General features: G+C 46.7%; 1 protein-coding gene across 1 annotated transcript; it reads right to left on the bottom strand.

The window, feature by feature from the left end:
• Positions 1–682: 682 nt before the first annotated feature.
• On the bottom strand, positions 683–24,124 carry C15H14orf93 (chromosome 15 C14orf93 homolog). The gene is made up of 7 exons (XM_060255369.1): positions 24,091–24,124; positions 20,434–21,074; positions 18,049–18,306; positions 17,328–17,389; positions 13,331–13,434; positions 11,308–11,420; positions 683–1,096 (listed from the first exon to the last, which is right to left on the bottom strand). Exons 2-7 carry the CDS (start codon positions 20,944–20,946, stop codon positions 695–697), a joined length of 1,452 nt encoding a protein of 483 aa, XP_060111352.1. The 5' UTR covers positions 20,947–21,074; positions 24,091–24,124; the 3' UTR covers positions 683–694.
• Between the last annotated feature and the right edge of the window lie 861 nt (positions 24,125–24,985).

Below are 24,985 nucleotides of genomic sequence, written 5' to 3'. Positions count from 1 at the left end.
GGATGTCCCCACTCCAGTACAAACATACATCTCAGCTCCCTAATAAGCTCCACTCCCCCCCCTCCCGCCCAAGTTGTTTGTCCTTTTGTTGCCTCTCGGGTCTTAAGGAATACAAGCCAAGAAAAAGACAAGTAACAGAGGGTGACTAATCAGTTCCGTAAGTACTTTTTATGTTGCCTCTTTAAACCCATCACTCTCAATAAAGATGTCCAGCAAGAGGTTTCCCAGGCTTCTATTACGCCCTGCAGCCCCAAGAGCAGGTCCGCTAAACGGAAAACAGTTCCCTTCTCTTTAGCAAACCTCTGTCAACCTTTCCGAGCCAGGAACTCAAGGGTGCCTCTGAGAATAGCTGTAGTTCCTGATTCAACCCTTCCATAATGGAGCCCTGTTTAAGAAGAGCTCACCGGATTGCCTTTGTAATCCTGTCCACGCCTAGCCTGTTGACTCACTGAATACAAGTCTCCCACCTTTATTCTAGAAGGTTCTTTTCCAGCACTGTGTGTCCCAGTCACTGTTTCTTCTCTATCTTGACTCCTAACAGGGTGTCTTATTCCTTAATTCCTTAGGGCATGGCAAACCACTTGCTTCTCTCCCCATCTTGGAGAAAGACCTAAGGTGGGCAGCTGTAGCGTCTTTCAAAACCTTGACCTCCCTGCTCTCCTTTATTCTGGTTGCTTCAAGCAGCCATATTTGGTCACTCGTCCTTTTCCACCTTGATCTCCACAAAGGAGCTGAGGTCAGGGCAAAAGCCTTTGTGGCCAGGCGGGCAAGGGGGCGTGCCAGCCCTGGCTTCTTCCTCTTGAAAATGGGGGTTGTAAAGGTGGAGGGGCAGAAGCTGGATTTCGGCAGAGGGTAAGCGATCCGAGGGCGGCCCGTACATCCGGTTTGCTTTGGTGCCGTGTTTCGAGTTGGCGTCGAGCCGGTAGCAGAGCTGGGTGAGGGGAGTAGCCCGGAATCGTGGGGGGCGTGCCACCCACACCCCTGGTTCGCTCAGGCTGTCCTCCTCGTCCGACATGAGCTCTTCGGTTACGCCTTGCCACAAGCGCTGCTCCTCAGGGCCTAGGAGACGCGCCACCCCCGAGCGGTTTGCGAAAAGCTGATGGTGAGACAAGAGGAAGCATAATTAGTCATTCTAAGAATACCGTGTTTGATTCCACCCCTGCAGTTACTCACCGCTGCTGTCCTCACATGTCCCATTTTGCTTTTTCCAAACCTCTCTTCCCCCAGCCCAGTTCTTCCTTCACATTCTCCTGCTGAATTGTCTCGAATGGAGGCAGGGCCGACCCTAGACTGTCTGGCACCCTAGGCAAGGCTAATTTCTGGCTCCCACCCTGCAGTGATAATGTTACCAAATCACGAGGACACGCAATTTGGTGCGCCCAGAAAACAAGCGCTCTAGGCAATCACCTAGTTTGCCTAGTGGCAGGGCTAGTCTTGAATGGAGGATGACAGAACCAGGGCCTTTTTTTTTTGTAACAAACTCATTTGCATATTAGGCCACACCCTCCTGCTGTAGCCAATCTTCCCGGAGCTTACAGTAGGCCCTGAACTAAGAGCCCTGTGAGCTCTTGGAGGATTGGCTATATCAGGGGTTTTTTCCTGCTACAGAAAAAGCTCTGGACAGAACTGTCCTCAGACTCAAGGCCCATGCAGTATACGGCCCACGATAAGTTTAAATAGCCTCTAATATTTCAGAGAAAAACCCTTAGGATTGCCAGCCTCCAAGTGGGGCCCGGAGGTCTCCAGACTACAGAGATCAGCTCCCTGGGGAAAAGCTTTGTGGAGTGATGCATAGGGCACTAGGCCCCACTGAGTTGCCTCACCTCCCCAAACCCCATCCTCACCAGCCTCTGTCCTCAAACCTCCAGGATGTTCCTAACCCAAAGTTGGCAACCCTGTGCTTATAATGCTCGGCCAATACCATTCCACGGATGACTGCCGCCTCTGCACAGTACTGAAGGCCTTACTTCCTGTTCCCCTTGAGTGAGCTTGTCCTGCACTATTGTAAAAGCTAAAATAATCATTGTACTTTTGGCTGAAATGTTTGAAAAAAGCTGAACTCTCCTGCTAGTTAACAAAAATTCAGGATTCAACAATTTCTCGGGCCTTTCAAGTGCAAGACTCCATTCTGAGTCTCAGCCAGAAAGAGTCAAGCGGGTATACCTGCATGGGTCTTCCATTCCATGCGGCAAGAAAGGCAGGCTATAAATAAAGCAAATAAATAAATCCAGCTTCACCAATGCAGTGTGCTGAGTATGACACAGGGTTGCCAACTTATGGTTAGGCCAGCCCTGGAGATTTGGGGGCACAACCTGGGAAGGGGAGCGTCACGACTTCCCTCTTAATGTACGTAATGCTGCAACCAGGAATTTAATTCCAAACACTTTAACATTCCCAACTGAATTGTGCCCAAGCTGTAAGGCAGGGGTGTCAAACATGAGGCCCGGGGGCCAAATTAGGCCCCCGGAGGGCTCCTATCAGGCCTCTGAGTAATTGGCTGTCATTTGCTTCCTTCTCCCTCCCTCTTGCTTCCTTTTGCATAACAGCCTGCTTTGCAAGGCTTGTGCAACCATACAGGAGCTAGAGCAAAACCTCTATTTTCTCCACTGGCTGAGGCTCCTCCCTTGGTTTGGAAGGGCAGAGGCAGAGCTTGCCTTGCCAGGCTCTCTCAATTGCACAGAAGATACTGAGCCAAGCCTCTCTTCCTCCTATTGGCTGAGGCGCCTACCCTTCCCGGTCGCCTGGGAAAGGAAGGAAAGAGCCAGAGCTTCCTTTGCCCTGTTCCCTGGATGTCATGGGAGAAATACAAAGAAAGCACCTTTAAGACCAATGTGTGCTGATGTTTTAAGCATTTTTATTTTCAGGGTTTTTAAAAAAAATCTTTGTGTTTGTCTGTGTCCTTTATAAAGTTTATGTCTCTGCTACCTAATCTTAAATAAGTACACACATGGCCCAGCTCAACATGGCCTGCCCCGATAAGGCCTCGTTTATGTCAGATCTGGCCCTCATAACATATGAGTTCAATGCCACAGCTCTAACGCTTTTTTGTTGGACTATGTGGCTTTGAGGATGCATAAATTCAACAATCGAACCAAAGCGTTGTCCAATTCAGCCTGACGGTTCTAAGTCACTTCTTGCCATATGAGACTATTGTTCTTCTTCAAGAACCTTATGGCTGATCTGAAATTGACAAGACAGTCACGTACAGCGAGAAGTGACTTAGAACTGTCAGGATGAATTGTTTAACGCTTTGGTTCCATTGCTGAATTTATGCAGACTCGATGAAGACTGAGGAAACCTCTGTCGCTCTGGAATCAACTGCTTTCATTCTTCTTGAATGTCTGCTACAGATTTTGAGACTGTGTTTTACCTGTTGGGGACTTCACTGCACCTTGTGGAAATAGCTTTTATTGTATTGCGATAATACTACAGCTCTTGTTGCAGCATATTGTCCATTCAGAATTTTGTGTATTACTGGGAACAAATACTGTATTTGAATAGAATCAAATTCGAATTCATATGGAGCCATTACACCGTTTTTTTTTTCTGTTGATTCTTCTGGTTTAGCATGGTCTCATAAGTTTTACTGTTACCCCCCCCCCCCCCGGAGGCTGGCAAACCTATTTACTTTACTGGTCACATGCATGCATTTACACACATGTGCATCGCACAGAGGATACGCCCACTCAGATATTTATCTCTGGTAAGGCAGATGAGCCTTCAAGCGTGGCGATTCTAGAAGCTCGGGCAAAAAAAGGGACAAAAGGACAATCATTTACAACAAGCAGGCAGGAGAAACAGGGAATGACCCTGACAAATAGGGTTTTGTGGCCAAACAATGCATAGTTGAGATTTACCCAGGGTCTGAAAATAGGCAATCTCAACTATGCATTGTTTGCAGCCCACATTCTCATTAAAACTGGAAGCTGCTTAGTGCAGATGTGCAAAGTCACAGCTCTCCTTTATCCAGCCTTTTATAGGCAAGCACAGGAACTGGCGGGTGGCAGTAGAGGGCTCTCACTCCCAGACTAGCAATTTGCAATGCAAACAGGTATCTTTTTTAAAGGAAGATTATTGCTGCTTTGATAAGTGCCACGGAAAACAAGTGGGATGCAGGCTAAATGATCCAAGTGTCTTGGTTTCGTCTTTTCTCTCAAGTGGAGAGCTAATAGGAAGTAAAGTGATGGTTTATTTAACAAGCTTGATCAAGTAACGTCTTTCTGGCTGAGAGCGTCCTATGGCACACACTCCCACACATATCGCAGCACAATCTTATACATAACTTAGAAATGTCCCATTTTACCTTCCCTGGATGGCCTCGGCTAGCCTGATCTGATCTTGGAAACTTCGTAGGGTCGCCTCTGATTGGTACTTGGACAGGAGACCAACAAGGCAATGTGGGATTGCCAAAGAGAGGCTGGCAGTGGCAAGCCAACTGTTTCATGGCTTTTGAAATCCCTATTGGCTATGACTTAATAACACACTTTACGCACGCCAGTCCCATTTTATTCAATAGGATTTCCTTTCAGAGAAGTGTTCATGAGGCTCCATCTTCTGGGCATGGAACAGAGGGAGGGAGGGAGGGAGGAGACTGACAGAAGCTGCTTTTCCCGAAAGATCTATACTTCAAAGGGATTTAGTGACAGTAAACAGGAAGATGCTTAGTGTCCAGGACTGGATCTACATCTACATTTTTTGAAGGGGGGGGGAATTTAAAAAATGACGCCCTCTTATGGGCCATTCTATCGTATGGTCCCATAGAATACAATGGACTCCATACCCAATTTGGCGCCCCCCCCTCCATCAGCGCCCGGGGCAAGCACGCCCCTCTGCCCCTCCCCCCAGATCCGGCCCTGTTAGTGTCTGCCTATATGCCTGCAATACCGTGGTCACTTGCTTCTGGAGACTGCGGTACCAACATAAGAACATAAGAGAAACCATGTTGGATCAGGCCAATGGCCTATCCAGTCCAACACTCTGTGTCACATAAGAACATAAGAGAAGCCATGTTGGATCAGGCCAGTGGCCCCTCCAGTCCAACACTCTGTGACACATAAGAACATAAGAGAAGCCATGTTGGATCAGGCCAGTGGCCCCTCCAGTCCAACACTCTGTGACACATAAGAACATAAGAGAAGCCATGTTGGGTCAGGCCAGTGGCCCCTCCAGTCCAACACTCTGTGTCACATAAGAACATCAGAAAAGCCCTGTTGGATCAGACCAAGGGCCCATCCAGTCCAACACTCTGAGTCACGTAAGAACATAAGAGAAGCCATGTTGGATCAGGCCAGTGGCCCCTCCAGTCCAACACTCTGTGACACATAAGAACATAAGAGAAGCCATGTTGGATCAGGCCAGTGGCCCCTCCAGTCCAACACTCTGTGTCACATAAGAACATCAGAAAAGCCCTGTTGGATCAGACCAAGGGCCCATCCAGTCCAACACTCTGAGTCACGTAAGAACATCAGAAAAGCCCTGTTGGATCAGACCAAGGGCCCATCCAGTCCAACACTCTGAGTCACGTAAGAACATAAGAGAAGCCATGTTGGATCAGGCCAGTGGCCCCTCCAGTCCAACACTCTGTGACACATAAGAACATAAGAGAAGCCATGTTGGATCAGGCCAGTGGCCCCTCCAGTCCAACACTCTGTGTCACATAAGAACATCAGAGAAGCCCTGTTGGATCAGGCCAGTGGCCCATCCAGTCCAACACTCTGTGTCCCACAGTGGCTAAAAAATGCAGGTGCCATCAGGAGGTCCAACAGTGGGGCCAGATGTGTACTGGAACACATCTGGTTCCTCCAAAAGCCCTGACCTGGATAGCCAGATCTTGGAAGCTAAGCAGGGTCAACTCTGGCAAGTACCTGGATGGAAGATCTCTTTGGAATACCAGCAGTAGGAGGCAGAGGTAGGCTTCATTCAGCCACCTCCATGAATATCCTCCAGGCTCCCAGTAGGGGTCAATGATGAGAAGTCACTATGACTTCCAGGTGCACACATATACACATGTGCGTGTGCATACATGCACATATGAGAAAATACAAAAATACCCCCCCAAAAGTGTTCATGAGTTTGCAGCTTTTAAGACATTGCTGACAGTGTTATCCTTTGTGCTTAAAGCTTTCTTAACATTCACCATCATTTTAATGAGCCCCCTCTTTCCTAGGCACATTTTGCTCTTCCCTTATTCTAACCTTTATCCTAAACTGATACTCCCCTGCAGTCTCTTAATCGCATGACATCCTTTACAGATGGTTCATAAAGCAGGAGCTGGATTTTCTCTTTCAGTCTGAAAATTTATTTGAGCATAGTCATTAAAGAAGTAAATCACCATTCAAATTCTGCCTTCAGTTGGAGGCAGTCTAATTCAGTTCAGCCCACTTGCTTCCAAGCAAACATGCATAGGGTCATGCCAGAATGCTGCAATTCGAAACATCTATGAAGCTCGGTCCTACGCATGTTCACTCAGATGTTTAATCCTAAATAGATGTGCGTAGGACTGCTGCTTTAAGCAGTAATTTAATTTAGCAGAATTCTGTCCTAGCGCTGTTGAAATCAGGCTGTAAAAAGTCACAGACTCACATCTCTTCTAGCCTATTCTGAAGTCAAAGATTAGCCAGAGTTCAAATGTGAAGAACAAAAAACAGACAAAGACTAAGAGCTGATCACTGCACGTATGAATTATCCAAACTAAAGTGCATTTTAAGCCACATTTTGTTTGATGCAACTGATGGAATGTATTCAGCATGCACATATCACAGATGAACTCACAGGAGGGTATTATTACAGGGCATTTATATTTTTTAAAAAAGAAACGTAAGGCTAAATGCTTCTTCTCCATAAAGGGCTAGTGATCCCCCATTGAAATTTCTAATAACTGTACTCCCAAGACCATTCACATAAGGATCTCTTCATACATTATGGAGTATAGAGGCTGGGTCTGAGGTCTCTCCCATGATTAACACTCACATGTGATCCACAGGCTATCTTCAGTTCCCATGCACAGTGTCTGATTTGGATTATGACTGTGGTACACAGAATTATAGAAACATAGAGTTGGAAGGAACCTCCAGGGTCATCTAGTCCAACACCCTGCACAGTGCAGGAAACTCACAAATACCTCCCTCTAAATTCACAGGATCTTCATTGCTGTCAAATGGCTATCTAGCCTCTGTTTAAAAACCTCCAAGGACGGAGAGCCCACCAACTCCCAAGGAAGCCTGTTCCACTGAGGAACTGCTCTAACGGTCAGGAAGTTCTTCCTAATGTTGAGCCGTAAACTCTTTTGATTTAATTTCAACCCACTGGTTCTGGTCCTACCTTCTGGGGCCACAGAAAACAATTCCACACCATCCTCTAGATCAGGGGTGGCCAACAGTAGCTCTCCAGATGTTTTTAGCCTACAACTCTCATCAGCCCCAGCCAGCATGGCCAATGGCTGGGGCTGATGAGAGTTGTAGGCAAAAAAACATCTGGAGAACTACCGTTGGCCACCCCTGCTCTAGATGACAGCCCTTCAAGTACTTGAAGACGGTGATCATATCACCTCTCAGCCGCCTGCTCTCCAGACTAAACATGCCCAGCTCCTTCAACCTTTCTTCATAGGACTTGGTCTCCAGACCCCTCACCATCTTTGTTGCCCTCCTCTGGACCCGTTCCAGCTTGTCTATATCCTTCTTAAAATGTGCCCAAAACTGAACACAAGACTCCACATGGAGGAGAAGCTTCAGTCTTTCCTCCTCCACCATTTTCATGACTTGCTGTGGCCACAGGAGCGTGCTATGTGGGCTGTTGGTGAATCCAACCATACACTCGTGGTTTTCCCCAATGGGCCAAACAGCATCCCTCCCCAGATGGGAGGTTGGCAAAAAGGGGCTGAAGCCCCTTCTTCAAGAATGCTGCAGTCGCGGTCCAAGTCAGGCACCGCACACAGGAATTTCGGAAAACCTGCAAGTCAGGTGCGACGGTTACATAGCACACAGGGAGGGGACCTCGGACTCAGCCTGTATGGGCTGCAGTGCGTCAAGCTGTAAGATGCCTTTGATTTAAAAGGCAAAAACAGAGTTGTAGCATCTCTCCCTAGCATAGTTTCCCGAGTGCTGACACTGCCTGGTGCCTGTGGCTACACTGTGAGCCAGTTTGGTGTAGTGGTTAAGTGCATGGACTGTTATCTGGGAGCACCGGGTTTGATTCCCCACTCCTCCACTTGCACCTGCTGGAATGGCCTTGGGTTAGCCATAGCTATCACAGGAAAATAGAAAAAACAGCTGCACCCGATAACAAAACTATTGAATAACTTATAATATTTCTATAAAGTTAACACTACAAATACAAAAGACACATAGCAAAATTCTAAACGATACCTCCAAAGGTCCAGTGTCTCTTAAAGCAACAAGAAGTTCTTTCTGTGTGACTCCTCAAAGTTTTCTTCTTTAATAAAGGTCACAAAAGATCCAAAGCTCAATCCGCAGAGAGTCAAAAGAAGTATCGTTTTGAATTTTGCTATGTATCTTTTGTATTTGTAGTGTTAACTTTATAGAAATATTACAAGTTATTCAATAGTTTTGTTATCAGGTGCAGCTGTTTTTTCTATTTTGCCATCACTGTACCGCCACTGGTTTGCTGTCTATAGCTATCACAGGAGCTGTCCTTGAAAAGGCAGCTGCTGTGAGAGCCCTCTCAGCCCCACCCACCTCACAGGGTGTCTGTTGTCGGGGGAGAAGACATAGGAGATTGTAAGCCGCTCTGAGCCTCTGTCCTTGAAAGGGCAGCTGCTGTGAGAGCCCTCTCAGCCCCATCCACCTCACAGGGTGTCTGTTGTGGGGGGAGAAGACATAGGAGATTGTAAGCCGCTCTGAGCCTCTGTCCTTGAAAAGGCAGCTGCTGTGAGAGCCCTCTCAGCCCCACCCACCTCACAGGGTGTCTGTTGTGGGGGGAGAAGACATAGGAGATTGTAAGCCGCTCTGAGTCTCTGTCCTTGAAAGGGCAGCTGCTGTGAGAGCCCTCTCAGCCCCATCCACCTCAGAGGGTGTCTGTTGTGGGGGGAGAAGATATAGGAGACTGTAAGCCACTCGGAGTCTCTGATTCAGGGAGAACAGTGGGGTATAAATCTGCAATTCTTCTTCTACATTCAGATGCGGCTAAAGAAAAACATGCAAGAACCCAAGTTGTTGTGCGTCTCATATGCACCTCCCTCTTCTCCCTAACATTCTTGCAGTGAGAATCATAAACTGTAACTTAAGCAGGGCCAGCGTGTGGGAGTCACTGACCATGGCAATTGCTTAGGGTGACAGCTCCCAGCAGGGGTGGGAGACAAGCACCCCCTCCCCGCTTGCACCATCCCTGAGCATCCAACTGGGCTCTGAGGGGTTGGAGGAGCTCCCCCTGCCCCTCAGCTCCCAGAAAGAACGGTGCTTCCCATCCTCGGCGCCCTCTGAACTTGGAGAGCGCTGGAGAGGGGAAGCACTGAGTGCTCAGTGTGATAACATCACCTCTGGATGACATCATCACCCCACGTGTGCGCGCTTTCCTCAGGGTGTGTGTTGGGGTTCTGCCTTGGGCGGCACAACCCCACATGCCAGTCCTGACTTCAGTTACCATTGAGGTATGAAAACAGGTTAACTACAACAATCAGTTGTCGGATAGATGCTGGAAATGTAAACGCCACGAAGGATCTTTTTACCCTATGTGGTGGACTTGTGAAAAGGCGAAGCAATTCTGGCAAATGATTCAGCAGGAGATCTCGAAAGTTTTGGGATATAATATTAAGAAAGCACCAGATATTTTCCTGCTGGGATTACAAATGGAAAAATTTCAAAAGCAAGATAGAATAATAATTTGGTACATGCTTTCAGCTGCACGGACATTGCATGCGCAAATGTGGAAACAAGACAAAATACCAGAAGTAAGGGAATGACTTTGAAAGTTATGCATTGGAGTGAAATAGACAAACTTACGAGAATCTTAAATGAACAAGATTTAGAGAAATTTAAAAACGACTGGGGAAAGTTTCAAAAATATACTGAAAAACAATGGAACGTTAAAGGACATTTGGTGATATTCAACAATGGTTAACCTTTAAAGAAACGATGTATGGATTACAGTTTAAAAGACTTGATTATTGGATTATAATCTTCATAATGTTTTTTTTCCCCTCTTTCCCAATGACTAAAAAGAAATACCATGAAGACGGATTATAACCTTTGAGCTTTTTGGAGAAAGATTTTCTAATAGACAAAGTTTTTTACCTTATAACAAATTAGATTAAATAATCTGGGGACGTTTGATAAGGGGGAATATGCACTGCTGGGGATCACAAAAGGGTGGTGGGTGGGGTGGAGAAAATGTGATGTATGTGTTCTAACATTTAATGACAAATGAAAATATGTTATTACAATATATTACAATAAATTGTTTTACTTAAAAAAAAAGGAAACGGGTTAACTAGCATTATCTTCCCTCTTCACCACCAACTGGGATCCTAAACCGAGGTTTAATTCAGGCTTATTATCGTAGGTAGCGGGGAGCAAACGAAAACCAATTTCGCACTAGACCTTTAATCCTGGTTTAGCTCTGTCCCCAAACTGACATTCTACACTAAAATAACAGAATCAGAGAAACCAACTCTACGATTTAATGATTCTGCAATTTTAGTACAGAATGTCAGCTTGGGGACAGGGCTACACCAGGATTAAAGGTCTAGTGCAAAACTGGTCTAAAAAACTCTGCTTAACCCAATGCACCTAAATTTGTAAACCCTGTGGCCAAATCCGGATTGGGGAATTCCTGGAGATTTGGGGTGGAGCTCAGTGAGGAATAATGACATAAATTCCATCCTACAAAGCAGCCATTAGCGCTAGGGGAACGGATCTCTTTCATCTGGAAATCAGCTGTAATTCTGGGAGATCCCCAGGCCCTACCTGAAGCTTGGCAACCATATTCGCTACCTGAAGTTAAGACTGAACTGAAGTATGAGAATAGAGAAGACAGGGCTGTGGGTAAACTCAGAAACAGGCTGGGTTTGTGTACACTTCCCTTTAATCTGTGATTCTGAATGCAGCCTCCCTCTTCATCTGTCGAACAGAGGTATGTGAGCAAGAATACTGATGCAGCAGCCTCCCGCACTGCGGTGCGAATTTTTATTTGTTTACAAATATCCCAAAATCAAATGGCTGTACACATGTATTTGGATTTAAATCCTGACAAAACGTGCCTTTCGGGCAGTTAACCCAGCAGCGTGGCCCTCTTGAGTTAACAACAGTGCAGAAAAAGCCCTTGAAGTTCTGGAGTGGAGCACTTCTGCCTTACCCGATAGCGTCTGCTGCGTAGTTTTTTCTCCTCCTTCTCTTTGAGACCTTTGAAGGGGTTGAGAGAGTTACGGTACTCACGCCGCTTGGTCAGGAAGTAGGCCACGCAGGCTCCTAGCAGAGTTTAAAAAAGCGAGGCGATCACAAGTAGGGAAAGCAGGGTGACCGGAACGAGGGGTAAATGCAGGGCTTTTTCTGTAGCAGGAGCTCCTTTGCATAATAGGCCACACCCACCTGATGTAGCCAATCCTCCTGGAGCTTACAGCAGGCCCTGTGCTGCGAGTCCTGTAAGTTCTAGGAGGATTGGTCACATCTGGGGTGTGTGGCCTAATATGCAAAGGAGTTTCTATTACAAAAAAAGCCCTGGGTAAATGAACGACCAGCATGCAAGCAAACAACCAGTGTTTAACAGTCATTGTGGTGTAGTGATTAAAGTGTCAGGCTTAGGATCTGGGACAGCCAGGTTCAAATCCCCAGTCTGCTACGGAAGGTTGCTGGGTGACCTTTGGCTAGTCACACCCACTCAGCCTAACCTACCTCACAAGGTTATTGTGAGAACAGAATGGAGAAGAAGGGAATTAAGTAAGCGGTTCTGGGTACCCCATTGGAGAGAAAAGTGGGGAATAAACAGGGCTGGCCCCAGACTGTCTGGCACCCTAGGCAAAGAAAATCCCTAGGGTTGCCAATCCCCAGGTGGGGGAAGGGGGTCCTGCAGTTTGGAGGCCCTCTCCCTGCTTCAGGTTAATCAGAAAGTGGCGGGGAGGGAAATGCCATTAATCCCTATGGGGACTAGTTTTTTTGAGGTAGAGGCTCCAAATTTGCAGCACAGCATTCGATGCCTCGCCTCAAAACAGCCCCCAAGTTTCAAAAGGATTGGACCGGGGGGTCCAGTTCTATGAGCCCCAGAAGAAGGTACCTCTCTTCATTATTTCCAATGGAGGGAAGGCATTCAAAAGGGGTGCGATTCCTTTAAATGTGATGGCCAGAACTCCCTTTGGAGTTCAATTATGCTTGTCACAACCTTGTTCCTGGCCCCACCCACAAAGTCCCCAGATATTTCTTGAATTGGATTTGGCAATCCTACACTCCCCGCCCCCTGCACTGATAACATCACTGTCACACGGGGGGCACTCAGTTCAGCGCCCCCAGAAAGCCAGCGCCCTAGAAAGCTGCCTAGTTTGTCTAATGGCAGAGCTGGCCCTGGGTATAAATGAAGTTAAGGGTTGTAGAAACCCTAAGGTGGAGGCAGATTTGGTGTGGGTACAGGCTAAAAATCTAAACTCAATCCCAGCAAGATGGAAGCGCCACTGGTGAGCGGAGGGTCTGAACTGGAACCCATTCTGGACGAGGTTGTGCTCACCTTGAAGGAACGAGTTTGTTGTTTGGGTAGGGTTGCCAGGTCTGTGCTGGAAAATACCTGGATACTTTGGGGGTGGATCTGGGAGAGGGCTGGGTTTAGGGAAGGGTGGGGCCTCAGCATGAGACAATGCCATAGAGTCTCCCCCTTCCAAGCAGCCATTTTCTCCAGGAGAGCTGATCTCTGCCAGCTGGAGATGAGCTGTAAAAGTGGGAGATCTCCAGGCCTCACCTGGAGGCTGGGAACCCTACTTGTACATGTGTGTTTTAGATTGTTAATTGTTTTAATGACGTGTTCCTTATTATGTACATTTTAATGGTGTGTTCCTTATTATGTATATTTTAAATCTGGCTTGGATGAGAACAGAAAGGTACAAATTTTGTAATTAAGTAGTAAATAATAAATAAGCCCACAAAATGGAATTATTATTAATAGATTCTAGAGTTCTCTCTCACACATGCACACACCTGTTTGTTGGAGAAACCTTTCCAAAAACTATGTTGATTTCATTTCTAGCCAAAATGCCTTTTAAAAGAAAAGATTGGAAAAGACTATCATGGCAGGGGAGGAAAAGATAAATGGAAATGTTTCTGTTCTGGCTCTAGCAATAACATCCTGAAATGAGATGCGGGAAGATTTTTTTTTTTTTTATTCATCCCCATCTTACCTTTTAGCTCTTTGTCTGTGTAATTGTGGTGATTTGAAACCAATTCGTGCTTCAGTTTCTCCAGCAAGAATTTCACCACAGAGATATTCCATGAAGATTTAATGCTATAAGAGAAAGAGGGAGGGGGAGAGAGGGGAGGAGTGAACGTGGGCACACCTGCCTTGACATCTCCTGGCCGTTCTCACCAACAAAATCGTGTCAGAGAGGATGTGTTAGGCTTGATTTAAATGCGAAGTTGGCAAGGCGAAAGTGCTCTCCCGAGGGTCTTTTGTCTTGGACCGATGCCCTTCCCAAGTGAGCAACCCAGTTTAAACAAGGCTCTGTGCAAACGCAAAGTCCCACGGGAAAGTGCTTCAGCCGCAGCCAAACATTGTGGTTAAATCGGGCTTTAAATTAGGGGAGAGAAAACGGCTAGACCCAAGTTGCCCAGCATGAAAAAAACCAGAATATACCCCCCACCCCACATGCACACACAAACAAGATCAAGTAACTGTTACCTCTTGTTTTATTTCAGTCTATTTATTTTAAATATGTATATGCCTCTCTGGCTCCTGGACATTTCAAGGCTCCTTCATTCTATATCAGGGTTTCCCAACGAGGCGCCCATGGGTGTTGTGGCACTCACCGACGTATTTCCTGGCATGTGCCAAGTGTGGCTTTCGCACAGCAAGACTTCTGATTGGCCACTGGAGGCTTAATTGGCCGTGCAGGTTTTTTTCAAAAGGTTGCGTGGACAGCAGCTAGCTACCCCCAGAGCAGAAGGGTCTTCACTGGGTGACAGAAGGTAAACTGTAGCGGCCATTTTTGTGGCTGGCTCCATCTTATGCACAAGCCATTTTGTGGCCACGCGCACGATGCTGTGCCGGAACTCCAAAGGTGCCCAGAGGCTCAAAATTTTTGGGGACCCCTTCTTCTACATAATGCTTATTTTAGTTTTTGCTTCCGGTGTAATCATTTCCCAAGACGGCATGCATGTGTGTGAAGGAAAAAAAGAAACTGGCCTTTCATCATTCCTTAAACCAGTTGTGAGTACGCAAGATTAAAAAGCATGTTAAGGAGTAACTAGCCTGGTCTTATCAGATCTCAGAAGCTAAGTAGAACCAACCCAGGTAGTACATGGGAAAATATTTTTTTTTTGGGGGGGGGGGATATATCAGCCGCCCTGAGCCTGCCTTTGGCGGGGGAGGGCGGGATATAAAAATAAATTTACCTTACCTTACCTTACATTACTATCCTACATACTGTTAAACATTTACAACAGCAAAAAAAAAAAAAACCCACTCAAAGTCCACCTAATTTTATATAAATCCTTTCCAGCAACCAAGTTTGCCAGCCTCTAGGTGGGTAACACAACAAAAAAAGCAAGCTAGTGACCAGTTTACTAACAAGTATATAGAAATCAGTCCAAATGTCCAAAACGTGTATATTCAAGTCCCGAAGTAGCATGGTGACAACCCAATCGATTAAGTACTTGTTTCTTTCCAGTCTTCATCAGACCTGGGACCGATATTGATTCAATTATATAGATTTTTTTACACAATTTTCAAAAAAGAGGGACACAGAGTGTCTCCAGCAGCAATTTCACCTTGGCTACAGCTCCTGGAGGCGAAATTGCTGCTGGAGATGCTCTTCATCCCTCTTTTTTGAAAATTGTGTAAAAAATCTATATCATTGAATCAATATTGGTCCCAGGTCTGATGAAGACTGGAAAGAAACAAGTACTTAATCGATTGGCTTGTCACCACGCTACTTTGGGACTGGAATATACATGTTTTGGATATTTGGATTGATTTCTATATACTTCTTAGTAAAATGGTCACTAGCTTGCATTTTTTGTTGTGTTATCCATTACAGTGACCTCTCTCGGATTGTTTTCAGCCTCCAGGTGGGGCCTGCAGATCTCCTGCTTTTACAGCTCATCTCCAACTGGCAGAGATCAGCTCCCCTGGAGAAAAGGGCTGCTTTGAAGGGTGGACTCTATGGCACTTCCCAAAACCCTGGCCACTCAAGGATCCACCCCCAAGATCTCCAGGTATTTTCCAACACAGAAACATTTATTTCTCCAGGTATTTCCCAACACACTGGCAACCCTACCTGAATTATATAATATACATAAGCCATATCCATTCTCATAACTGCAAATACATTTACATATAATTCTTTCTTCACAAATCATATTATCAACACCATAAAATCAAAATACAATATATAGGTTTTTCTTCAAGTATTCATAACAAGGTATACAATCTTGCATTGCTGTATTTGTCCTTTCAGCATTATGTTATAGATAGCACACTCCCCATCAACCACAGCCACCAATAATCCCATCTATATCTAGGTTTCTTTTGTCTATCTTGTGTTGCAAGCTCTTCTAATTTTCTACAGATGTATGTTATCGTTTTCTCTGGGATCACGTGTTTCATTTTCTGAAGTTGCTTCCATCTCATACACCCCAATGGCTTGTATAGTTATCACATTCACAAGTCTAAGGGTTGACCAGGGGATTTTTGAGAGCCAGTTGTGATTAAGTGACTCTAACCTAGGAGAACCGGGTTTGAGTCCACACTCCTTCACATGCAGCTGCTGGTGTGACCTTGGGCCAATCACAAGTTTTCTCAGAGCTGTTCTCTTAAGAGCAGTTCGATCACAGAACTCACAGCCCCACCTACCTTGCAGGGGTATCTGTTGTAGGGAGGGGAAGGGAAAGGAGATTGTAAACTGCTCTGAGAAGGGTGTGATATAAATCCAATCTCTTTTCCTTCTTCTTTCCACTCCTCTGTCTGCTTCCCTGGTGTTTTTTCATCCTCAGTTCTTCGCTGATTCCTCTCTTGCTGTTTTCATGGTCCCTTGGCTCCATGTGATGGGTCACAAGTCACAACCTGATAATATGCTCTCCTACCCATGCTCCTTTATCCACGGCCATTTCAGAATCTTAGCCTGTCCAACCCATACTTCTCTAGATGTAGCGCAGATGGTACTTGGATAGGAGACGTTACACAAATGTAGGCAATGGCAAACCACCTCTGAATGGCTCTTGCTTTGAAAACCATAGAGTCACCATAAACCTGCTGCAACCTGACGATACTACTTTCCACCAAGAGGTAACTAAGTGGTGTAAGGTGAACTTGAATCTGAGACATTAATGAGTAACAATAGAGATTATTCAAATTCTGGACACTAGGTTTGTGATAGGACAAAGCAGGGCTTCCAGATCAATACAGGAAAGGAATTTGATCTGCAGTTTCTTTTACTGCTGAAGCCCTACATAATGGAGAAGCTACATCTATTGAAATTCTGCCTTCTTAACAGTAGTTAAGAGCATAAGAGTCTTTTTTGTTGTTGTTAAAACAATTTTATTGGTAACATATGGTAATAAATCTATATCTCACATCTTTAAAAACTTCTTTTATCTACCCCATATATTACTTTCTACCCACCCCTCCCCCCGTTACTTGACCCCCCGCCAGTGTTATTTACTTAAAAAGCAAATATTTAAAGGTACCCTTAACTATTAAAACAAAAATTTATATTCTTCTTTTTAAAACTTAAATCATTATCAAAAATTGTCCAATGTCCTTTTATTTTCCACTCTTTTTCTACATATCTTCTAAACTTTTTCCACTCTGTTTTAAAAACTTCTAAATCATAGTCTCTTAATATTCTTGTTAATTTGTCCATTTCACTCCATGTCATAACTTTTATAATCCAATCCCATTCCTCTGGTATTTTTTCTTGCTTCCACAACTGCGAAGAGCATAAGAGTCTTATTATGAGTCCGTGTGGCTTAATGGCTAGATTGCAATCACACTGCATGCAGTTCCCTGGGTAAACTGGGGTCAGCCCCACACTTTCTTTCCCAAATCTACTTCACAGGGTTGTTGTGAGACTGAAGTGGAAAGCAAAAGATCATATATGCCTCCCTCAGTTCCTTGGTGCAAGGGGCAGATTATATAAGATTATTTCTTATGGAAACAGACAACCCCCAGCCAAAACTCACCTCTCTGAGCCGTCAAACCTCTTGTCATTGGCAATGTGATTGTGGACATTATGAACCAGTTTCTGGAAAAGGAAACGGAAAGATCAGGAACCGAGCCTCAGCTTCAACTCAACAGACCAAAGCTATTAACATGGAGCAATACTCCTGTGCAAAATAATTGGAAATAATTTGAAACAGGGGCCGTTCAGTAGAAAAATAGGTGGTGGAGCTCATTAGCGTAACTCATTAGCATATGCTGCCCAACACCACCAGCCACAAGCAACCCGACACAAGAAAGGAGAGCCCCGGGCAAGCGAGGTCTGCTTGGACTGGCTAGAGAGCCAACAAGCCCAAGCAGGCCTCGCTCACCTGGGGCTCTTCTTGCTCACCTCCCCCCACAGTCAAAAGGCCAGCAAGCCACCTTCCACCCAAAATCACATAAGTGGAGAAAAGATGGCATGGCCTTCTCCAGGGGTTAATGAGGGCTGCTGGGGTGTGGCAAAGCTCCTGGTAGCTGGCTGCCCACTCTCCTAATCCAGGGATTGTTATGCAGCTGCACCTACTATTCAATGGACAAGGTAGGTGGGGAGGAGGAAGGGGAACACTCAGAAAGGTTCAGGAGCTGTGCTCCTGTGAGCTCCTGCTGAATTCAAGGCCTGATTTGAAATAAAAGGTTTGCAGAGGCCCCGGTTCCTCGAACAAAAGAATCTCTTCTGCCAGCCAGTGAAAGAAGTCAACTCACCGAAAGGACCAAGTCCCTCTTGCGCCTGGCGTTCTTCTGCCCAATGCTTCGGCTTCTGCAAGGAAGACTTGCAAAGCCCAGAGAGAAACGTGGTTCCCCATGCAGAGCATCCTCCAGGGTGGTGCTGTTGGGAGACACCTCAGGGCAAGAGAGAGAAGGATCGTCCAGAGCCGGTAGAGTTGTCTGAGAGACTGGAGAAGAGGGTGCAGCGTAGACCCGCTGCAGGGAGGTATCTACTGTGGAGGAGTCTTCTGCTACCTGAGGATGGAAAGATTTCAGCAACCCTCAGTGGTGGCCCTCAGTCAAAATGACAGACCCTTCCAGCCCTGGTGTTATTCCCCACTTAGGGTTGCCAGACTCCAGGTGGGGCCTGGAGATCTCCCGCTTTTACAACTGATCTCCAGCTGAGCTCCCCTGGAGTAAATGGCTTTTTTGAAGGGTGGACTCTGTGGCATTGTACCGTGCTGAGGCCTCTCTCCAAACCCCGCCCACTCCCAGATCTGCCCGCCCCCGGAAAGTCACCAAGTGTTTTCCAATACAGAAAAATTCCACTTGGTGAGCTACTGGCATGAAAGTTGTGAGCTACTGCATAAATCAGAGATGTCGAACTCATTTGTTATGAGGGCCGGATCTGACATAAATGAGATCTTGTTGGGCAGGGCAATGTCGGGTTGGGCTGAGCCATGTTGGGCTGGGCCATGTGTGTACCTCTTTAGATTAAGTAGCAGAGATATAAACTTTATAAAGGACACGGACAAACACAATTAAATATGTTTTTTTTTAAACTTAAGACATGCTTAAAACATTAGCACTTGTTGATCTTAAAGGTGCTTTCTTTGTATTTCTCCTGTGGTATCCAGGGAACTGGGCAAAGGAAGCTCTGGCTCTTTCCTTCCTTCCCCAGGGGACTGGGGGGAGCCTCAGCCAATAGAAGGAAGAGAGGCTTGGCTCAGTAGCTCTACTGTGCGATTGAGAGAACCTGGAAAAACAAGCTCTGCCTCCCCCTCCTTCCTCCCCAAGGGAGGAGACTCAGCCAATGGAGAAAACAGAGGTTTTGCTCTGTAGCGCCTGTGTGATTGAGCAAGCCCTGCAAAGCAAGCTGTTATGCAGAAGGAAGCAAGACAGAGGGAGAAGGGAGAGGATGACAGCCAGTTGCTCAGGGGCCTGATAAGAGTCCTCCAGGGGCCTGATTTGGTCCCCGGATCGCATGTTTGACACCCTGGCATAAATTACTTTGTTCTGGGGCCCTCCTTCCTGAACTAAGACAAAAATGTATAAGCCAGAGGCTAAAAAACAGTGAGCTAGCTCGCACTAACTCAGCTTAGAGAGAACACTGTCCACAGCATCACAGAATGACAGAATTGCAAGGCGCCATACAGGCCATCTAGTCCAACATGGGATTCCTGGGTACCATGCCTCCTGCTGGCATCTTTCCAGGTGCCATCCCAGAACATCGTGCGTTTTTAAAAAGTGGCCAGAGCAAGTCGGAGCTCTCTCCCAGAGGGTATTCTGATTGGCTGTGCTGACTTAAAATAAACGTTGCTTTGTCAGTGGCTGCCACCACAACACAGGGTTCTTCACTGTATGATTGACAGGAAGCCGAGTGTATGCAAGACAGAATTATAAGATAATACGGCCATTTACAAAAGGCATCTGTTAAAGCAGAGCTTCTGCCTCAAATGTTGAAGAGTTACTAGCAGAATTATGCATAATCTCATTCTGACATTTTGCAGTTGGCTGTGCCTCCGGTGGCAGCCATTTTGATGTTGCACCCCCCCCCCCCCTCCCACTGTGCCTGAACTTCTAACGGTGTAAGTTCAAAATGGCTGGGGACCTCTGCCCTATAGCTTCCTTCCTGCATACACTGCCTCAGGAAAGACTTTGTTTTATTCAACGGGTCTGCATTGGTAATATCAAACATACATTGCTCCCCCCCTCCCATTACAGGGACCAAATTCACACTTGACACAAATAAAATGGGAAGCCCAAAGGTGCCTTTTAGCATCGTGCGTGAAAACATTCTGCTGCTAACCTTGCATTTCCCCAGTCCATGGTTTTGCCAATGCCCCTCAATCACCACTAACAGCTCCAGTCCCGTTTCTATACCAGCCTCGGGATCGTATGCACACACAACACTTTTCAGCTCCTGCCAGGGTCCCTCAACCCCAGGCCACAACAGCAAAGCGGAGCTTGGCGTGACTCCCAGAATGCCTCTCTCCTGAGCAGGTCTTTGGCAGGGAAGGCAAGAGAGGCCATCAAATATTCATGAGGCCATCTGTGCCTGACCGGAGGGACATGGGGATCATGTGCGTGCAGGGTTTTTTTGTGCGTATGGGGTTGGAAGAAATTTTCCCCCCAAAAGCCCATAATCCTCCACCTACGTACCCCGCCAAGCCCCCCAGCTCCCAGCTGCACGGGAGAGAAACCCAAGCGTCCAGGTGGCCCCGCGGCTGCTCCCAGCTGCCTCAGCTCTTCTATGACCACCTGGACGCCATTTTGGAAGCCTTCGGCCTCTCGTTCCTCCTCCTCGTTCTCTTCTCGCTGCTCCACTGGAACACACAAAGGGCTAGCTTTGACGGGAGGGGCTGTTGCCTGGCGCAGCACCCCCATTTCCTCTTCTAGGCGCTGCAGGGCCTCATTGTTGGCTTTGGCCAAACTCAGCGACATCTCGGCCAGGCCCACGGCCTTTTCGACTCGCTGGTAGATGACATGGAGGAGTTGCTCCGAAGACTGGACAGCCAGCCCCGTCCCCGTGACGGTGATGGGAGTGCAGGGTGGGGACGGAGGCGGCGCCGGGGCTGCCGGTGGAGCGCCAGGCTCCTGCTTGCAAGTGCAGCAACAGCATTTGGCTTCTTTGGCATTGGGAGGGGAGAACAAAATGGTGGCACTGAAGGACATGACCCCTCAGGGTGTTCCAAGGGATTCTGGGAATTTTCTGCTTTTGAAGAAGGCCGAACAGGCTGCCAATGTAGTCTTTGGGGTTCAGGCCCATGGAATAGCTAGGGCAAAGCAGACGCTGGCCTAAGCTGAGGGAAACAGGATGTCAAGAAAAATTTTAAAAATGCTTTTGTTAGTGTGACTAGAGAGCAGGCAACTTTGGACAGGGTGTGAAAATCCAAAGGCCTACATTTAGGCACTTCTGAATACCAATTGCTCACCACCTCTATGACCCCAGGCTGAAAGTTATTTCCTGCTTCCACATTGTTAAATTGACACTAAATGTCACAAACTCCAGGCCGCTTTGGGTAGTTGCCTTGATCTTCCTGGACACTTTTAACACATCCCTTGCCCTATTCTAAACCATTTAGGCATTTAGAGTGCCTTTTCAACAGAGAGCTAAGGGCACCACGGTCAGGTCACAACGCATCTCTTCTCAAAAGCATAAGTCATGCAACTGTGAGTTTCGGAGTCTTTTGCACATCTGAACATGCAAAGGAACGTTTCAGGGACTTTAACTCAGCGAGCGCAGCTCTGCAAAGTTTTTCTTGCATCACTCAATGCCCACACATTCACAGCGCTGCCTTGGTGAAAGCAAAAGGGCGCTGGACAGAGGAAAAAATGCACTCTCTCCGAGTTATAGGTCCGTCGGTCCGAGTCCCTCCCCCCTGAACAGGAAATCACTGATTCGCATTTTTAAAATCCCGTGCGCCCAGAGCGAGTAGAAGAGCAGAATTCAGACGTGCTTCTTGTCCCGGAGCGCCACGGTTCAGAACGTTGCGCTCCCCCGCGTTCTATCCCGCGTGTACACCGCGGGAGGGAAGAGGAGCGCACGCCGCAGCCGTGTACAAACAGAACGGTCCGCGTTCTCCGCCGCGCCGATTGGCCGCCGCCAAGAAGCCAAAAGCCGCCGATTGGTTGCAAGCTGTTGCACCGCGGCCAGGGGTTGAGAAGGAGGCGGGGAAAGGAATGGACGCAGAGGAGAAGGGGCTCTTTAGGGAGATGTGCGAGGCCAGGCGTCCTTTCATGGCTGTCTGACTGTACAACCCCTACTTGGTGGAGTTTTGCCTTCCGTGGCCCCAGTTTTCTCCAGAGAGACGTCCCTTATAGACGAGGGGCCGACAGAACCCAAAGTGGCGTTCTGATCACCATATCCAGGACCACTACTGCAAAACACAAGCACCAGACACAATATTTGTGGTAGGGTATCTGAAGGAAGAGAGCAGTGATTCTTAAAAGCTCCTGCCCTGTCAAAAATGTTGTCACTCTTTAAGGTGCTACTGGACTCTGGCTCTTTTCTGGAGCTACAGACAAACATGGCTACCAATCTTGATAAGAAATAAGATTATTTTGTCCCTGAAGTCAGGTTAACCGACTAACAAAAATGGACAAGGTCATGCCAAGGGCTTAACCCGACACTTAAAATGGCTGTCCTGCCACAAGGTCTCCTGCCAACAGAGCACCAACAAGGACTGTCCTTCTCAGCTTCACATTTAATTCCATATTTTCAGATAACATTTCACTCCATCCCAAACCCTCATAACTCCATCACAAACTCTCATAGAGGAGGGACGGTGGCTCAGTGGTAGAGCATCTGCTTGGGAAGCAGAAGGTCCCAGGTTCAATCCTCGGCATCTCCAACTAAAAAGGGTCCAGGCAAATAGGCATGAAAAACCTCAGCTTGAGACCCTGGAGAGCTGCTGCCAGTCTGAGTAGACGATACTGACTTTGATGGACCCAGGGTCTGATTCAGTATAAGGCAGCTTCATATATATGTTCAACTGGTACCTCCCCAACGCACATATTCCCCATAACTGTCCTCTGTGAAAGATCCCATGAATTATCTGTAGCTTCAGAACTACGTATTCAGCCTTCCCTTCTCAATGCACCATTAAAAAGCCAAGCTATTTTCCTTACGGTCAAGTCACATTCATATTTAAGAAGTTATAGCTGAGTCCAGTAGCATCTTTGAGACCAACAAGCTCTTTGTCATATTTAAGGATAATTTCTTGCCATTTTACGTATCTGTAGGCCTTAAATAACCCATTTTCTAAAGTCTAGATCCAATCCTATGACACAAAATAGTACACATTTTCCGGTTTAATAGTCTGAACGTCCGTGTGCATAGCCGCCTCAGGAATTCTATGCCTCAAGCTTGCACATCAGATGAACTGAAATCTGGTAAACTGCTTTTCCCACTCTTAAATGGTAGGTAATACAGAACAAAAAACTGGGATGGAAGAAATCTACTCTGCCCCCAGTGCCCTACACTCTTCAGTCTCTCTCCATTTGTGTGGGAAAAGGATGATTAATGCATGTTAACACACATTTGTCACCTCAGGGGGTATTGAATAAATATCTGCAACTCTCTAAGCATCCCTTGTTCCAACAAAATCAAGATTAAATGGAGATAAGAAGAGGTGTATCAATTTCCCTTGCAAATGCATACATTACTCCTCTGGAAGCCTGATCATGTTCACACACCACTGTGAGTATAACTGGGATACTCGTTCTCTCAACAATCTTTTAAAAATAAATTCCGCTCCATAAACCCTCCTATATAACTGTAGGAGCACACACAGAAGAGCAGACTGTTATCCAGGATTAAGAAACCAGGAATAACTACTACTCTCAATATGGAATTCTGATTAGAAAGCTCCATTTTAGCCACAACAAAATGTCAAAAATTCTTGTCCTCTCTTTAAAACCCGTTTGAGAAGCAGACATGACAATATGCAGAAATGTGCAACTCATCCAGGTACCAATGTATACGATCTGCCTTTGATACAGTTGTACACTTACCCATTCATTACAACATATACTCTTGCCTGCCTTATTTTCACCATATCCATTTACATCAACCTACGTAGTCGCTCTGTACTTCTATGTACATCTCTTCTTGCCACGCATATCCCCGCTCTGCTCTCCTGCTTCCCTCCCCCCCCCCTTCTGTCACGTACAACCCTTTCTCTGGATGTCGTATATTTCCCTGGAAAGGCCAACACAAACAAGAGAGAATTGGGATCCCTCTTCTTTCACTCCCTCCCTTTGCCATCCCCAGATCCACCCCCACCCCCAATTCCATCCGTCCCGGGAAAAGGATACTGGAAGGTCGTGCGTGCAGCTCTTTGTATTCGTGTGTGTGTGCAAGAGGGGGAGGATGTGCACCCTGCTGCCAGCCGCCACACCCCCGTACTCCCCCCTTCTGCCCTGATTGGCTGGATCTCCTACACGCATAGACACACACCAAAGCTGCACACGCATTCCTGAGCAGGGCCCCCACAGGGGACACCTAGACAGGCTGGGCACTGCCAATTTTTCCTCTTCTGGAGGGTCAGGTTGTTCTCCCTTCCCTTGCATACCACTGCCCTGTTCCTATGCTTTACTCATACATTCATGCTCTTTTCTCAATCGCTTTTAATGCTCCTATCCTTCGGTACTATCTTTAGTATGTCCCTACGAATACAAACTCCATTACCTGTTTTATGTCCCTGTACACCCTCCGTTTGGTCACCCCTTTTGCGTTTCAACCCCCTTTTATTTTCTTTTTCTGCCTCCTTATTCATTCTATTGCAGCTGCACTGGTACGAAAATTAGCTCCCCTGCCTATATCCCAGTCTCTCACTGCCCACCACAATCCGGTTTCGTTCTTTTCTTTCTCCTAAGTGAGCATGTGGGGAAAGAGGCCGCAAAGCTCAACAGCATTTCACAAAAAATTCTCTCCTAGTCAACCACACCTTCATCTTGGCCTGCCTCGTTCCCCTCTATCCTCGCTGCCCTGCAGCTGACAATAACCTTTTCCGTTCGCATTAGGTTCTGCACGCTGTGCACACAGCCTCCGCGTCAATTGGGTGGGAACCAGAGAATGCAATGGTGCGTAAGGATATTTGGGAAGGGTATGCTCTGTGAGGCAGCCAGAACAGGCTAATGCCAGCCTGTACCAAATGGCGAACATCAAAGAGCAACGCAGATTCGGAGGCAAACCCTGCAAAAGACGAGG

The sequence above is a fragment of the Heteronotia binoei genome, chromosome 15 (genome assembly GCF_032191835.1).
Source record: "Heteronotia binoei isolate CCM8104 ecotype False Entrance Well chromosome 15, APGP_CSIRO_Hbin_v1, whole genome shotgun sequence".
NCBI lineage: Eukaryota > Metazoa > Chordata > Lepidosauria > Squamata > Gekkonidae > Heteronotia > Heteronotia binoei.
Note: the sequence above shows the minus strand (reverse complement) of the source record. Positions and strands in the feature narration are given on the sequence as shown.